At 34.4% G+C, this 16,144-nt stretch overlaps 2 protein-coding genes across 2 annotated transcripts; both read left to right on the top strand.

The window, feature by feature from the left end:
• Positions 1-8,976: 8,976 nt before the first annotated feature.
• Positions 8,977-12,151, top strand: LOC108832167 (putative cysteine-rich receptor-like protein kinase 30). The gene is given in 9 exon segments (XM_018605665.2): positions 8,977-9,189; positions 9,313-10,089; positions 10,092-10,196; positions 10,268-10,396; positions 10,480-10,601; positions 10,690-10,900; positions 11,001-11,238; positions 11,343-11,496; positions 11,588-12,151. Coding segments are annotated over 8 exon segments (2,034 nt in total). The 5' UTR covers positions 8,977-9,189; positions 9,313-9,347; the 3' UTR covers positions 11,921-12,151.
• A 3,223-nt stretch (positions 12,152-15,374) lies between these two features.
• LOC130498096 (uncharacterized) lies at positions 15,375-16,136 on the top strand. The gene is made up of 2 exons (XM_056991450.1): positions 15,375-15,582; positions 15,697-16,136. The coding sequence occupies exons 1-2, from the start codon at positions 15,375-15,377 to the stop codon at positions 16,134-16,136; spliced, it is 648 nt and encodes a 215-aa protein (XP_056847430.1).
• The last annotated feature ends 8 nt before the right edge of the window (positions 16,137-16,144 follow it).

The following is a 16,144-nucleotide window of genomic DNA, read 5'->3' as shown; positions in this document are numbered from 1 at the left end:
GTATTTTCAAAATTTACAAATAAAATATAAAAAAACATTTGAAAATAAATAAGGCACAATTTGAAAAAACTTTTCGAAAGTTTATTATAAAAAGTTTGAATTTGAAAACATATAACTTGAAACTATTAAAATATTTTTTTTTATTTAAACCATTATTTAAATTAAAAAATTATTTAAATAATTCTAATCAATTATTTAAATATAAAAAATTATTTTAAAAAATTCTACAAATATAAAAAATCATTTAAATAAATAATAAAAATAAATATAAAAATATTTTTAATAGTTTTGAATTATATGTTTCAAATTCAAACTTTTTATAATAATTTTGGAAATTTATTTTCAAATGTTTTTTATATTTTATTTGTAAATTTTGAAAAAAGTTTTTTGATTTTAAAATATTTTATTTTGAAATAAAAAATAGATCACAATAAAAACAATTAAGGTAATTAAAGTAATTAAACATAATTCTTAGAATTTATATATATTTAGTGGAGCTAATTTTAGATAATTAGAAATATATGAACAAAATATATTAGATATAACTAAGATACATTAGATATTCGAGTGGCACAGTGGTTGAGTGGATGGTTCAAATTGGGCTGGACCCGGGTTCGATACCCCGAACGACAGATTTAAATTGATTTTTATTTTTATTTTATTAATTAAATAAAATGTAAAAACCACGTCATAATCTGTTAAGTCCACATAAGACACCGTTATAATTTGACTAACGGTAAGACGGTCAATGTATGAATTAACCGAAAAATAATAGTTGATGTATGAAATTTAAAAAAAAAAGTGAGTTGGTGTATGTTTTAGCACAGGTATGTAGTGTATATACTGATCGGGACCGCGGTCTTCTGTTGATGTATGAATTGGCCGATTTCCCTGACACAGCCACTCCTCAGTCAAACTATTGATATATATATATTATAATATATAAGGTGTATCTACATTTTAAAAAATATAATAATTTTGCCGTTTATTTTTTTAATTGAATATGTTGTTTCAAATTTTCATATGTATTTGTATCTTCTTCTATATAATATATATTTTTGGATCATTATTTCTTTATTTAACTTACCAATGTATATAAAGATTAAGCATGCATTCATAATGTTTTAGTGACTATAATAATATAAACAGAGGTTAATTTTAGTTGAAATGGTCTGCTACAAAATGGTTTTATGATTTGATATTTATTTCAACTATACTATACGATGGTCTATCTCAATCGTACACTCTCACATATATTATTTCTACCAAAACAACTAATATACGATGGTTTATCTAAATTACACCAATATGATTCATTTATTAAGTATTTAAATATGTGTTTGTTAATCAATCCTGATTTTTAGAAATAATTTATTAGAAATAATATATTATTAAACCACAGGTTTAGTAATTAATGAATGGTAAGTGATTTTTAGTTAATGGTCCATTTTAAAAAAATAACACATGAATCAAGGTTGTAACTTCTCTTTTAATATAATAGATTTAACTAAAAAAAAAGTCTTTCCATCATCAACTAGGTGTGGAGCACTTTCAGCGGTCCAGTTCTCAAACTTGTTTTTCCTCTTTTTCAAACAAGTTGTCATTGTTTATATTATTCTCCGTTCTTATATATGTAAGTTAGTCTTTTTTTTTTCTGAAACACATTCATTAATTAGAAAAACAGTTAGCAGGGAGCATTAACAGCATTCCCAACTACCAAAAGTTCAAATACAGACAGAACAGATTTGGCAAACTATCAGCCATGAAATTCTTCTTTCTAGAGATCCAGACAAAAGAAACTGATTCAAACTCAGCAGAAAGATTTAAAATATCAGAAACCACACTGTGAATTTCTGCAACACTCGATCCCGAGTTAAGGCTCGTCACAAGTTGCTTCGAGTCCACTTCAAAACGGAGCTTTCTCCGGTCCTGTCATTGACAGGTTGTAAGTTAGTCTATAGATCCGAACACCAATTTACCGACAAAGGAATACACAAAAATATAGTAGTGCTTTATATGCATTGAACAATCTAACCTAATAATTAATTAAAAACTACGATCTATATATAATAGCAAACCAAATTTTGTACTCACTCACATCATCTTTTTTTTATAGAAAAAAAAACTTCAATCCTACGGTCAGATTTTATTGTCTTTTTTGATCTATGGGATATAAAGTACCCTTGCAATGAATGTTGATGTCATAAAAAAAATCTATATATTTTGCAACTCTTCCTGAACAATTTCATATTTAAACAACACATCCTTTCTCAATTCTTCTCTGAAAAAGTCACATATTTAACAACTCACACTCGTTAGAGTAACAAACATACCTTTTCAAAATTTATATATAGTTTTAAAAGTAAAGACCTTTCTCGCAACTCTTCCTTGAAGATCCCTTTCTCAAACAACACATTCCTTCTGGAGTATCAAAGGGTGTACCTTTTCAGGATCTTATATATACACGAACTTTTTACCAATGTAAGTTTTTCACAGAATATACTTGGTTTCTTTTCTCTTTTCACACAAACGATTTTCTAGTGGAAATAAATATTAGACTCTGTTAAGGTATGTATTTTGGTATCTTTTATGATCTTAAGTATTGAACCGTGATATAGGTTCTGTTAATTTTTAATTACGGGAATTACGTAGGTAAATTATAACGCGCACGTAAAATCTCTTTCTTCTTCCTTCAGTAGTATTCACAGTGTCGTTGTTGGTTGATCTCTTTTTCCCTTACCGAGTGAAAATTAACAGAACATGGCGCCATGTTGATCTCTTGTTGATTTGTGAGGTAGAGAAAATCAGAAGTAGAGAGTTCTGGGACATCTTACCCGTTGAGAAACATGGCGCCTCTGGTTGCTAGTAAACTTTTTTTTTTTTTTTTTTTTTTTTGAATGAATGTTAAATTTATTCATCAAAAAGCCTTATTACAAACTAGTGCAAAATGTTTACTTGTGCAACAAGCTAAAGGAAACTAAACAACTCAACAATTAAAAAGAACTTTTACTCTAAAGCAACTCCAAAATCCCAATCCCCTCTCAAACTTGACCATAAGACACAAGTCAAGTTTGGTAATGCTATGAGATTCTCCTCATTAAAACCCTCATTAGAGAAAACCCAAATGGGACAAAACTCTAATGGGGGAAAAAGAGTAAGAATCCCATAGCTAGGGGCTCTTAACACTTCACCCGCATCCCACCACTTCACACCCTGAACTTCAAACTCAAAGCACATCACTAATTTCTTTTTTGAAACCAGAATTGAAGTATACCTTCCATCCCTTTCCCTCCCTTCATTTTAACTAGGCTGAGCTTATTTCTAATCCCTTTTTCAGTAAGCTTCTTGAGAATAGAAATAGCCATAGGCTTCTCACCATGACGAATCCTGTTACGCTCTCTCCAAATTGCGTAGATTGCAGCCTGAAAAGCGTATCTGATGCAAAACATACTTCTCCTATCATAAGTACCATTTGAAATCAGCAACATAACTGCATTCCAGTTGCTTGTATGAGAACTACCCAGAATCCCTCCTACAAGGTGAAACCAGAGTTGCGAAGCATAAGTGCATTCAAAGAACAAATGGCTCCGAGACTCTGTAACAGTTTTGCATAGCACACAAACAGCATCAATTCCTTGGCTCCATTTTGCTACTCTGTCCATTGTAGACAGTCTTTCAAGTACTGCTAACCAAGTTATGAAAGCATACTTTGGAGTAGCCATAGCAAACCATACTCCTCGAGCCCATAGTTGCTGCACACTGGATTCTCTAATCAACATCCAAGTTTCATAAGTTGAGAATTTAGCTCTATAACCAGACTTCCCCTTCCAAACGCTAACATCCATGGCTTCACTTTGAGTCAAACTTCTCACATTATCTAAAATGACTTCAATTTCGCTCAGAACTGCAGCCCGATGCCTCCTTCTTCTACGAATACATTGAGCAGCTTCAGCTAGAGTAGCTTCCTTACGAATACCCATGTCAATCATACCTCTGTCTCCCAATATTTCAATTAACACTCCTTTCTCAGACCAGTGATCATGCCAAAATGATATGCTACTTCCATTTCCAACCTCCATTTTATAGAAATTTCTTGCTATTCCTCTTAGCTTCAGTAACTTCCTCCACATCCAAGACCCCATTTGAGTACTAGTTTTTATCTCCCAAAAGCTCTTCTTTTTTAACAGGTTCTCTTTAATCCAACTCCCCCACAGAGATCTTGCTGATAGGAGTCTCCAAATCAACTTCAACCCATAAACCATATTCACTTCTTTTAGACTTCTAATCCCCAACCCTCCTTCCGCTTTCTGTTTACATATAGCTGACCAGGAAACCTTAGCACCAGTAGATTTTAAATCTGGCCCAGTCCATAGAAAAGATGCACATAACTGCTCAACTTCATGAATACATTTGCTAGGCAAACGAAACACAGAAGCCCAGAAGTTTACAATACTCACCAAAACAGATTTAATCAACTGAAGCCGACCAGCATAAGAGAGGAAGCGGCTCGTCCAGGAACAAATCTTACTTCTTATTCTCTCCACCAGAGGCAAGTAGTCTTGTCTTTTCATAGCTTGAGTCATAAGTGGCAAACCCAAGTATCTAACTGGAAGAGAACCTTCTGCAAAAGGAAAATTTCTCAATATTCTTCTTTTCTCCTCCGCTTCTACTCCAGCCATGTAAACTGTCGACTTCTCAAGACTAATACTGAGCCCAGACCACTTAGCAAAACCTTCAAAAACAGAGAGAGCCCCCTCAATGGAATCTTTAGTACCCTCCACAAACACCATCAAGTCATCTGCGAAGCATAGATGAGTAAGAGAGATCACCTGACATCTTGGATGAAACTTGAATTTTTTCTCTTTCACTGCCTTGTCTATCTTATGTGAAAGAACATTCATGCATAAGACAAACAAGTAAGGAGAAAGAGAGCAACCTTGTCTCAAACCACGCTTACTCTGAAAATAACCCGCAAGCTCACCATTTACTTGTACTGAGAAAGATGGAGTTGAAATACAAAGCCGGATCCATTGAATAAACCGAGCTGGAACCCCTATTGCCTCAAGACTTCTAATTACAAAGCTCCATTGCACCGAGTCAAACGCTTTCGAGATATCAAGCTTCATCAAACATCTAGGAGTGACAACTTCTCTGTGATAATCCTTAACCAACTCTGAGGCTAATAAGACATTCTCCATCAATAGCCTACCTTTAACAAAAGCTGATTGATTCTCAGACACCACTCGAGGTAGAATCAGCTTAAGCCGGTTTGCTATAATCTTCGAGACCACCTTATAAATCACATTACAGCAGGCAATAGGACGAAAATCTTTCATCTCTAAGGAATCAGTTTTCTTGGGAACAAGAGCTAAAATTGTTGAGTTGACGCCTTTGGGGAGAAAACCATATCTGAAAACTGATTGGATTGCAATGATGAAATCTTGAGCAACAATAGACCAAGTAGATTTAAAGAATTCAACTGGGTAACCATCCGGACCAGGCGACTTATTGGATGGCATAGCAAAGACCACTCTTCTTATCTCCTCTTCTGAAACCTCTGCTTCCAGACTTCTACAATCATCATCAGAACAACGAAACTCAAGAAGCTCTTCAAGCTCTTCCGTAGTTGCTCCAATAAAGTTGTCAGGAACCTTATTCAGAAACTCTGAGAAGAAATTCACTGCCTCATCTTTTATGTCTTGCTGTTTCGTTACCACATTACCAGTAGCACACCTGATTTCTCGAATTGTATTTTGAGCTTGACGGGACTTAATGGCATTGTGGAAAGTCTTATTATTCTGATCTCCTACCTCCAACCAGTGCAGCTTCGCTCTCTGTTTTAGAAAATCCTCCTCCAAGCTGGCAACATGCAGCCATTTCTCATAAGCCTCAGCCTCTTCTTGAATAGCTGTCCCACTAGGATTAGACAAAGTCACATTCTGCTTCTCACATAGCCTTTCATGAGCTTCTTTAGCTTTCTTCGTAAGATTTCCCAGCTTCTCCTTACCTAACTCACGAATCAGAGGCTTCAGATTCTTTAATTTTTTTGAAAATCTATATAATGCTGAAGTCGAGTGAAACAGCTTCGGGGTAGAGTTCCAGAAATCTTGAACCAAAGGGAGAAAAGCATCCAACTTCCCTATTGCATTTACATATTTAAAAGGTCTTCTCATCTTCTCATTTGGCGGAAAAATTTGAATCTTACATCTCATGTGATCAGAACAACCTCCAGCTTCAAACACAGAATAGGCACTTGAGAACTTCTGCAACGCTACATCATTAATAAGAACCCTGTCCAGCTTCTTGCAGATAACACCTTCTTCTCTTTTATTACACCAAGTAAACATGGGACCTTGGTATCCCATATCCGATAAGTTACAATGCAAAGCCACTCTTTGAAAATCCCGCATACCACTTGAGATTCTACCATACTCCAGAAAACCAGAACTCTCCTCCCCATCTAAAATCTCATTAAAATCACCAACTATCATCCAAGCCTTCCCACGAAACAGCACAGAATCTTGATGATGACTTAAATCCTCCCAAAGCTCCCTTCTGTCTTCTGCTAGGTTATTAGCATAGACACAAGTGTAAAAAAACTCCTCTCTGCCTTTCATCACCACAGAAGAAGTAATAAGTTGATCTGACTTATAGACTGGTGTTATACAAACATCATCATTCCAGACTAACCATATTCTCCCTCCACGACTGTATTCATAATTTGTGATAGACGACCACCCTTTAAAAACCTTCTTCAATATACTTCCTGCCTTATTCTCCTTTACTCTAGTCTCCAAAATACAACCAAAACTCATAGTATTACTTCTCACCCATTCTTCTACAACGGAATGTTTCAAATATTTGTTGAATCCGCGCACATTCCAGAAGAAACTCGTCATGGATTAACGCTTGCGACGAGAAGGCCTTATGCTTTTCCCAAGATTTGCATCTGGGATCCTTGCATTTCGGCCTCCTTTCCTCAATCCAATCTTCACTTCTTCCTGAACTTGCTGATCTAGAGCACTGTCCTCCACTAGATCAGTTTCAAGAGACTCCTCATCCTCATTATCTATTACAACAGTCTCCTTTTCAACTTGATTCTTCTCATCATCTAGTAATTCCCCTTCCTCAGCTTCTTCTGTACTCAAAACCGAAAACTTTGATGCAGAAACTTCTACAATATCTCTCTGATCAGATATGAACAACGACCTTCCAGTTTTCCCCGGAGAAACCATAGACCAGCTATTTGTGTTTACTACTTCTGCTACTTTCCTGAAATTTAGCTTCACATTACTTTCTTCTCTCTGAACTTTAGAACTCGTCTCCCCCACTATCTTCTTAATTGTGTTACTTTCCATATCAGCTCCCAAACTCTTCTCCACTCTTTCTGGACTATTAGCATCGACTTCATTTCCATCTTGAGGAGGAGAGCTAGAAACATTCCTATTCTTCTTTCTCTTGCCTTTTGAACCACATACAGCCTCTCCATGCCCCCATTTATCACACAACTTGCATCTCGCTGGCAACCAAGGGTAATAGAACTTCACAGTGAAACTCTTTCCATCCTTTGAGAAAGTAATCTCCTTAGGTAACTCTTTAGAAACATCCACCTTCACAAATATCTTTGCCTCATCCATCTTTGAGCAGGAAGTAGTCTCCGGGTGAGGTTTCACTGGGAATCCCACTGTGCTCGTGATGAAACTAAGCCCTTCCCACGAGTACATATGTAGAGGGACGTTCTCAAGATGTACCCACATAGGAATTGCTTCATCTTCCTTATCAATATCTTCCTCCGTTTTTGGAGACCATTTCGTCACAATCATAGGGACTCCCACTATATTCCACATACCCCGTCGAAGAATCTTCTCTCTTGCCCGCGAACTAGAGACCTTGAATCGCATCGTCGTTGCATTTACTTCATAAACCTCAACCTTTGTATCCAAATCGCCATACTTCCATATCTTGTTAAGCACCATATGCACTTTTGCAACATGAGGGGCTAGATCTAGAAACTTTCCCACCACAAAATCTTCCCATAGAGGCGTAGAGTTCTCTATGATATCATCTGGAATCTCCACCATGTGGATACCTTCTTTGTTCGAGATCTCAACATCATATTTCTTCAACTTTTTCTTCTCTTGTGCTGCATCTACCCAACTTTGAACCAACTTCTTTTGATCGACTTCACCAACCTTGTTATCCTGCTTCTTCAGATCTTCCGAAACCTCCTTGTACGGATTGAGTAACACCAATGTACGGAAGGGTCCCCATAATTAATTAAGAGCAAGAAACAAAAGACACGTTGTTTGACCACTTGCATCATTTGTTCTGCTCAATTACATGGGTACACGTATTCTTTTCTGTCAATTTATTAGGGTCGGCAGAGCAAGAAACAACAAAAAACACGTTGTTTGGACCACTGCCTCATCTGTTCTGTTCAGTTACATGGCGACACGTATTCTTTTCTATCAATTTATTAGGGCCCGTAGAGCATGCATGTGATAAAGGTGTGAAAGGATGCTTGTGGTGGTAAACTGTAGAGCAACTAGTTTACTTTTTTTTTTGGTCAAAGCAACTAGTTTACTTAAAAGTAAATTTACTTGAATAATATAATTATGTTTGAACACAAATAATATATATATATATATATATATATTATATATATATATATATATATATATAAATAGATACTAAATGGTAAACAAACTAAAGACTACAATTTGTAGACAAAAATAGAAAAAACAAAACAAATCATATTTTAAACATTACCTTGAAATAAAGTTTATATAAATTAGTGTATCTTGTAGATTTATAACTTAAAACGTAATTATTAAAAAACTACACGCGAGTTTAAAATCTACAATATAATACAACTTCTATCCGAGTTATATATCCAAAATACCCAAGTCTCGAATCTATCTAAAGATATAAACTTAGTGGTCAATTGGAAGGCCGAGGGGAGAAGAAGGTTATGATGATGGTCATTTAGTGCCTTAGTGGTCATTTAGTGATGGTCGTATTGGTGTGGAAAAAGCTGGCTTAGAGCACAAGATGTGAAGCTTATGAGGAAATAGAAGACAACAACAATACATTGTGGGGGCACTTGCGGTTAAAGTCGTTTGATTTTAACTTAACATTTAACTAAAAAAAAAAGTCTTTCCATCAACTAGGTGTGGAGCACTTTCAGCGGTCCAGTTCTCAAACTTGTTTTTTCGTCTTTTCAAACAAGTTGTCACTTGTCATTGTTTATATTATTCTCCGTTCTTATATACGTAAGTTAATTTATAATCTATCACTCATCTTGTTGTTCAGACACGAAAGAAACTCATTCTATATCCTTTTGAAAAATGGGTCGAAACAATCTCCTCTCATTGGTCTTCTGGCTTCTCCCCGCGAGCTTTACTGTTGTTGTCTCTTCGGAGTTTTGCTTGGAAAACTTTGGATCTTTTAGACCAGGTGGTAATTTTGACAGGAACCGTCAACTTATACTCACATCTCTTGCATCTGAGGTCACAGCTAATGATGGTTTCTTCAACGCTTCCACTGGGACAGATCCTGACCAAGTCTACGCCATGGGGATGTGCATACCAGGAGCTAAACAGGAGGTTTGTTCGGATTGTATCAAGGCCGCATCTGACCAGTTAATACAGAGTTGTCCAAACCAGGCAGCAGCATTATACTGGTCAGGTGGAGGTGAAACTCTATGTATGGCACGCTACTCTAACAAGCCGTCTTTTAGACCGTTGGATATGGATTTACCTTCTGTTGGTTATAATACTGGAAATCTCAGCACAAACTTAACGGATTTTGATGAGTTATTGGAGCGATTATCAGTTCGTATGGTGACTGAAGTTTCATCATCAGGCAAGAATGTACCAGTCTCTAACAGTAGATTCTATGCAGCTAATGTAGCAGCTTTGACAAGTTCTATAAATATATATGCATTAATGCAATGGACCCCAGACGTCACTCCCTCTATCTGTAACACATGCTTACGACAAAGTGTTGATGACTATGTGGATTGCTGTCGTGGGAGCCAAGGCGGCTACGTGTACTGGCCTAATTGTATTTTCCGGTGGGATCTGTACCCTACAATGGCGCCTTTGATCATATTAAGTTAGCGCCTCAGCCGACATCTCAGCCCTCATCTCAGCCGGCATCTCAGCTGCAGTCCCCACCTCCCCTGACAAACAAAGGTAAGTGTAATACTACTTTTATAACCGGTAAACATGGCACTCTAAGTATATGTTATTTTGGCTTTGCACAGATGGGAAAAAGATTGGTAATGGAGCTATCATAGGAATTGTCCTTGCAACGCTCATAGTACTTGCTCTGCTTGCTCTTTGGGTTGCTGTTTGCAGGAGTAGGCAAAAATACAAAGCTTTTGCCCCGGAAAGTGAGTTCATCTTTCATGTTTTCTTTTGACGCTTTGGATTACTCTCTTTACTTCAGTTTTTCCATCTTCACTTTGGTGTACAGCTGCAGATGATATTGCCTCTGCAGGATATCTTCAGTTTGATATCAAAGAAATCGAAGCTGCAACAAGTCACTTTTTGGCCAGTAACAAGATCGGTCAAGGAGGATTCGGCGTAGTTTACAAGGCATTTTACAATTAACTACTCAAGTTGTTTTGACAGTAGACAGATAATGATTCAAGATATTGAGATGAGAGTCTTATGTAATTTACAGGGTACGCTCCCAAATGGAACTGAAGTTGCAGTCAAGAGGCTGTCAAGAAGTTCAGATCAAGGTGAAATGGAGTTCAAGAACGAGGTGCTTCTTGTAGCAAAGCTTCAGCATCGAAATCTCGTTAGGCTTCTTGGGTTTTCTCTGCACGGCGAAGAAAAGATACTCGTCTATGAGTTTGTTCCCAACAAGAGCCTCGATTACTTCCTCTTCAGTAATAAACAATACAACTATGCTACATTATATCTTTATCCAGTGTTCTTGAAAAACGTAATTGTTGATCTGTTTGTCTAATGTTACAAATGGATGTGTAGACCCAACAAAGAAGGGTCAGCTAGATTGGACAACACGGTACAACATCATCGGAGGGATCACGCGAGGGATTCTCTATCTTCATCAAGATTCAAGGCTAACCATTATACACCGTGACATAAAAGCAAGTAACATTCTATTAGATGCCGATATGAATCCCAAAATAGCCGATTTTGGAATGGCTAGAAATTTCAGAGACCATCAAACTGAAGCCAATACAGGAAGAGTGGTCGGAACCTTGTTAGTATTGTCCAAAGTCTTTAAACTGAATTTTCGTGAACCCCTTTATGTTTTTAAATAGTATAAAGTACATGTATCTATATATTTCCTGCATATGTTTGCAGCGGTTACATGTCTCCAGAATATGTGACGCATGGCCAGTTCTCTACCAAATCTGATGTTTATAGTTTCGGAGTATTGATTCTGGAGATTGTTAGTGGCAAAAAGAATAGCAGCTTCTATCAGAGGACTGGTTCAGTTTGCAACTTGGTGACATATGTGGGAACAACTCAAAAACATCTTTCCCATTTGACTGTTTGTTTTTTTCCTTAAATTATGATATTGTTTCTGAATATGAGTTTCTTGGCAGGTTTGGAGGCTTTGGAATAGTGATTCACCTTTAGAAATCATTGACCCCACGATTGGGGAAACCTACGAGAAAGATGAGGTTATTAGATGCATCCATATCGGACTATTATGCGTCCAAGAAGCTCCTTCAGATCGTCCTGCCATGACAACAATCTTTCAGATGCTTACCAATAGCTCCGTTATTCTACCTGTGCCTCGACCACCTGGATTTTTCTTTAGGAACAAACCCAACTTAGACCCTTTAACATATGGATCTGAGCCAGGTGAATCCAGCAGTAAGTCTGTTCCTTGTTCTATCGACGATGCAACTATCACTGCTGTCACTCCTCGTTGAAAGTCTTTGCATTTTCACTCTGTACAGCAAGTTATCACTCTACATTTTCCTTGTAGCACACGCAACTCCAGTTTGTCAAAGTCCATAAAAGGGAAGTACATTTTGTATTAAAAGGGTTCAGTTATTCCTGTTTTAGATGTGCAATCTATCTAAACTATTAAAATGGAAGTACATTTTGTAATTAACACTAATTTTTCCACAATAATTACCAACTTATGCCACTTATTAAACTACAGTAGTTTTACGTTTTGCTGTCACATTAATTTCCTAAACCAATAAAATTGTTACTCACATTCCTTAAACTATTCCGTCCGGTACAGACCCAAATTAATTATGTTGAACCATCACTTGCCTTCATATAATTCAAAACCAATACTGAAGCTTAACCAAATAAATCGTTACTCTCTTTATTAAACCATTATGTCCCGTACGGAATCAAAATAATTATGTGGAACCATCACCTATCTTATTTGTAGTTTTTGGTTCAATCTAACAATACATCTAATCGTGAAAATCAAATACACCTCAATCAAGAAACTCAAAACTTTATGCCAAAATTTGGAGTAAAAATTAGTAGATTTATCATTTGAGTGAAAACTTCATTATATTTTTTTTGATTATTTAGAAAGAACTCGCAAGATAAAGAGTCGGTACCACAAAGAGATAAGAATAGAGACATATAAATTTCTTTGTTAAAAAAAAGAGATATAGATTATAAGAGAATGAGAAAAGTCGGTAAAAGATAAATATGTTTCTATCATATTTTCCGGGGGAAAAATAATATATGGGCTTAGATTCTGGTATAAGGTCCACAATAGATGGTTCTTATGTGACTATAAAATATGATGTACCAAATTTTTAATCATAACAAAATGGTTCAATTTAATTACTTAAATTAGGCTTGCTAAATTAAATTTGCAAAAATGTATACTTATTTTTGAACGTTTTTTGGTAATTTTCTTTCATTATTCTTTTATGTTTATGTCTAAATAATATATTTGTTTTATAAAATCTCAAAATAAAATTTGAATTTTATAATCAATTTTAAATCACAACATTTATAGTAAAATTTGATACAACCCACATATATACGTAAAACTCTAATATTTTACACTTTAATGTTTACTTTTCCAAGCGAAATGAATAAAAACAAATTAAAGAAAAACACAAATTTATAGTTTATAAATAGATGCTAAATAAGTTGAATAAGACACATCAATATTAAAAGTCAATAACGTATGAATCTACGACAAGAAAACAAATATATTTTGTTAAAAATAAAATATATAGTTTTGAAGAACAAACACCCGTATGGGAGTGCGGGTCAAAAGTTAGTGTCTATTAAGTTACGAAACTTTTCTTTTAAAGTTAGGAAACTTTACTTTCATAAATTGTTAAAAAATTCTTATATGTTCACTGAAGGTGTTGCTGAAAACGGGTTAAGCTATTATTATATCACTAGGTGATTTTCCCGTGCTCATGCACGGTGTAAATATTATAAAATAAATATATTATAATAACTGATTGCTATATACTTTAATATTAAATTAATTTATAATTTTATGCATAATTTATATTAATAATATTACATTACTTTAATTAGATATATGATTTTAGATATGTTATATCTAGTCAATTTTTTTACAGCCGATTTAGTTATCATTTAGGTATATTGAACTGCATTTATTTCTCTGAATTTAACTATAATACGTTTTATTATAAATATATTAATATATAATATATAATATTATATAATATTATATGTTTTATGTTTTAGGTCGGAGTAATTAATATATAAACAATTTATATATATAATTAAGTTAAATCAAATTAATTTTTTATTTATCGTTTAAAGTTTAAATGTGCATGCATGATCATAATATTTATCAAAGTATATGTTCATTTTTTACAAAATATATATAAAAAGTTACATACATAAGTAACTGATACATTTATGGAAACTCATGAACACATATCAATATTTATAACAACTAAAATATTTTATAAATTCTAAATAACTTTATGTCTTAGATTTATTGTGGTTATATTTGAGAAATCATATTATATAAGTAAAATATAATTTATAAATATTTTTGTTGTAATTGAAAGATATTAAATTCAACTAAATATATGAAAAATAAATAAAACATTTCAATAATACTAATTATAAACTATTTTTAGTCAATTAAACATATATGAGTTTATGTGACTTAATTATTTTATGTACTCATCTAAGAAATCAGATAGATGTATCAAAATATTTCTATTACGTTGAAAAAGTATATTTTTTTATTGTTTAAAATATATTTTTAAATAAATAATATTTCTTTTTCTAATATCAAAATTGTCTTTCTGAAATTTGTTTTTATGAAATCATATTATATACAAAAATATTTTTTCATCTAAGAAGCAATATATATAAAGCAAATATTTTACTACTTCAAAATTATATTTTATGTTATTTAAAAATATTTTTAAAATAGAATATTACTATCTTGTGAAATTTCCTTTTTAATGAAATCATATTATTTATACTTATATTTTCGTTTTTAAATTCAATTTTTAAGATTTATAAATATTTCCTTTTTTAATATATATGTTATATGAAAATTTTTTAAAAGGAAACTAAATAAAAAATATTTAAGTGTAATATTTTCAATTCATTAAGGGTATTAATGTAATCAACCATCGTGAGAGTTAACGTGAGCGCGACACATAAGAAACTGACTTCTCAAATAATATTATAGAGATTTGTGGTTGTTCTAGTGATCAGTTGTTGGGTGAGGCAAATGTTACGGGTGTGCCTGTTTTAAATCCAATGTGGATGGAATTCCAACAATATAAAGCTACTTTTGGAATGATGAGGCCTTAATGGTTATACAGGAGTCGTCTGTATTTTATCGGAATATTTTGACGGTAACATTATAAACTTTTATAATGGTCATTTGGAGAGTCGAGAGGAGGGTTATGATGATAGTTTAGTGATGGTCGTATTCGTATAGAAAAAGCTGGCTTAGAGCACAAAATGTGAAGTTTATGAGGAAAGAGAAGACAACAACTATACATCAGAGGCTCTGTTCGGCTTTTCTCTGGTCAGGTCCTGATCTCAAAATGACCAAAGCAAAAGTCAGTTGGAAAGATCTTTGTTATCCAAAAGAAGAAGGAGGGTTGGGATTTCGTTCGTTGAAGAATATAAACAGAGTGTATGGTCTAAAGCTTATTTGGAGATTGACGTCTGAGACATCGTTGTGGGTAAGATGGATACAAAGCTATTTGATTCGAAAGAGCTCTTTCTGGTCAATAAAAAAGAACACAAGTTTTGGATCTTGGGTTTGGAGGAAGCTACTTAAGCTAAGAGGTCTGGCTCAAACATTTTATTAGGAAAGAAGTCAGAAATGGCTGCAGTACATCCTTCTGGTATGACAGATGGTCTTGCTTTGATATTCTTAAAGAGATGCTTGGTGAGAGAGGGTCACTAGATATGGGTGTTCCTGATCATTACACGGTTGCAGAAGCAAAAAGAAATAGAAGAAGAAGAAATCATCGAGTTGTCATCTTGAATCAAATTGAAGAGGAGTTGAGTAAAAGTGGAGGATACCAAGATGAAGATATTGTTCTGTGGAAGCATGCTGAAGGAAAGTATATGGGAAACTTCTCGACAAGTAAAACTTGGGAGCAGATTCGTGAAAAAAAACCTGCTTGTGAATGGAGTAAGGGAGTATGGTTTTCTCAGTCTACTCCTAAGTTTTCTTTTTTGATGTGGGTGGCAATTAAAGGAAGATTGCAGACAACAGATAGAATGCAAATATGGAACACTTCCATTAACACAACTTGCGTTCTCTGTAATAGTACACCAGAGTCTTGTGCCCATCTGTTTTTTGACTGCAGCTACACAAGGAAGATATGGAGAAGTTTGGTTGGAGGGCTTATGCAAGATAGCTTCACTACAGACTGGAGTAACTTGATTGCACTTGTTTCGAAGCCATGGCTAACTCCCATCAAGACATTTGTTCTCAGGTATACTTTACAAGCTGCAGTACATGCAATCTGGTGGGAAAGAAATGCTAGGAGACATGGGGAGAAGCCTAAAGATACATATGCTCTGATAATGTTTGTGGATAAAGGTGTGAGACTTAAGCTACTGTCAGTCAAAGAAAAAGGGAAGCACTTCAATGAGGGACTCACTACTTGGTTTGGAACAAGACTGAATACTTAAAAGGGTTT

This window comes from Raphanus sativus, chromosome 7, assembly GCF_000801105.2.
Source record: "Raphanus sativus cultivar WK10039 chromosome 7, ASM80110v3, whole genome shotgun sequence".
NCBI lineage: Eukaryota > Viridiplantae > Streptophyta > Magnoliopsida > Brassicales > Brassicaceae > Raphanus > Raphanus sativus.
The sequence above is the reverse complement of the archived record's forward strand: the minus strand, read 5'-3'. Positions and strand labels throughout refer to the sequence as shown.

Excerpts from the sequence above, each read along its gene's own strand:
- LOC130498096 (XM_056991450.1), top strand. The coding sequence starts at position 15,375 with ATGCTTGGTGAGAGAGGGTCACTAGATATGGGTGTTCCTGATCATTAC. Across the intron at positions 15,583-15,696 it reads TATGGGAAACTTCTCGACAA|GAAGATTGCAGACAACAGAT; the intron begins GTAAAACTTGGG and ends TGGCAATTAAAG.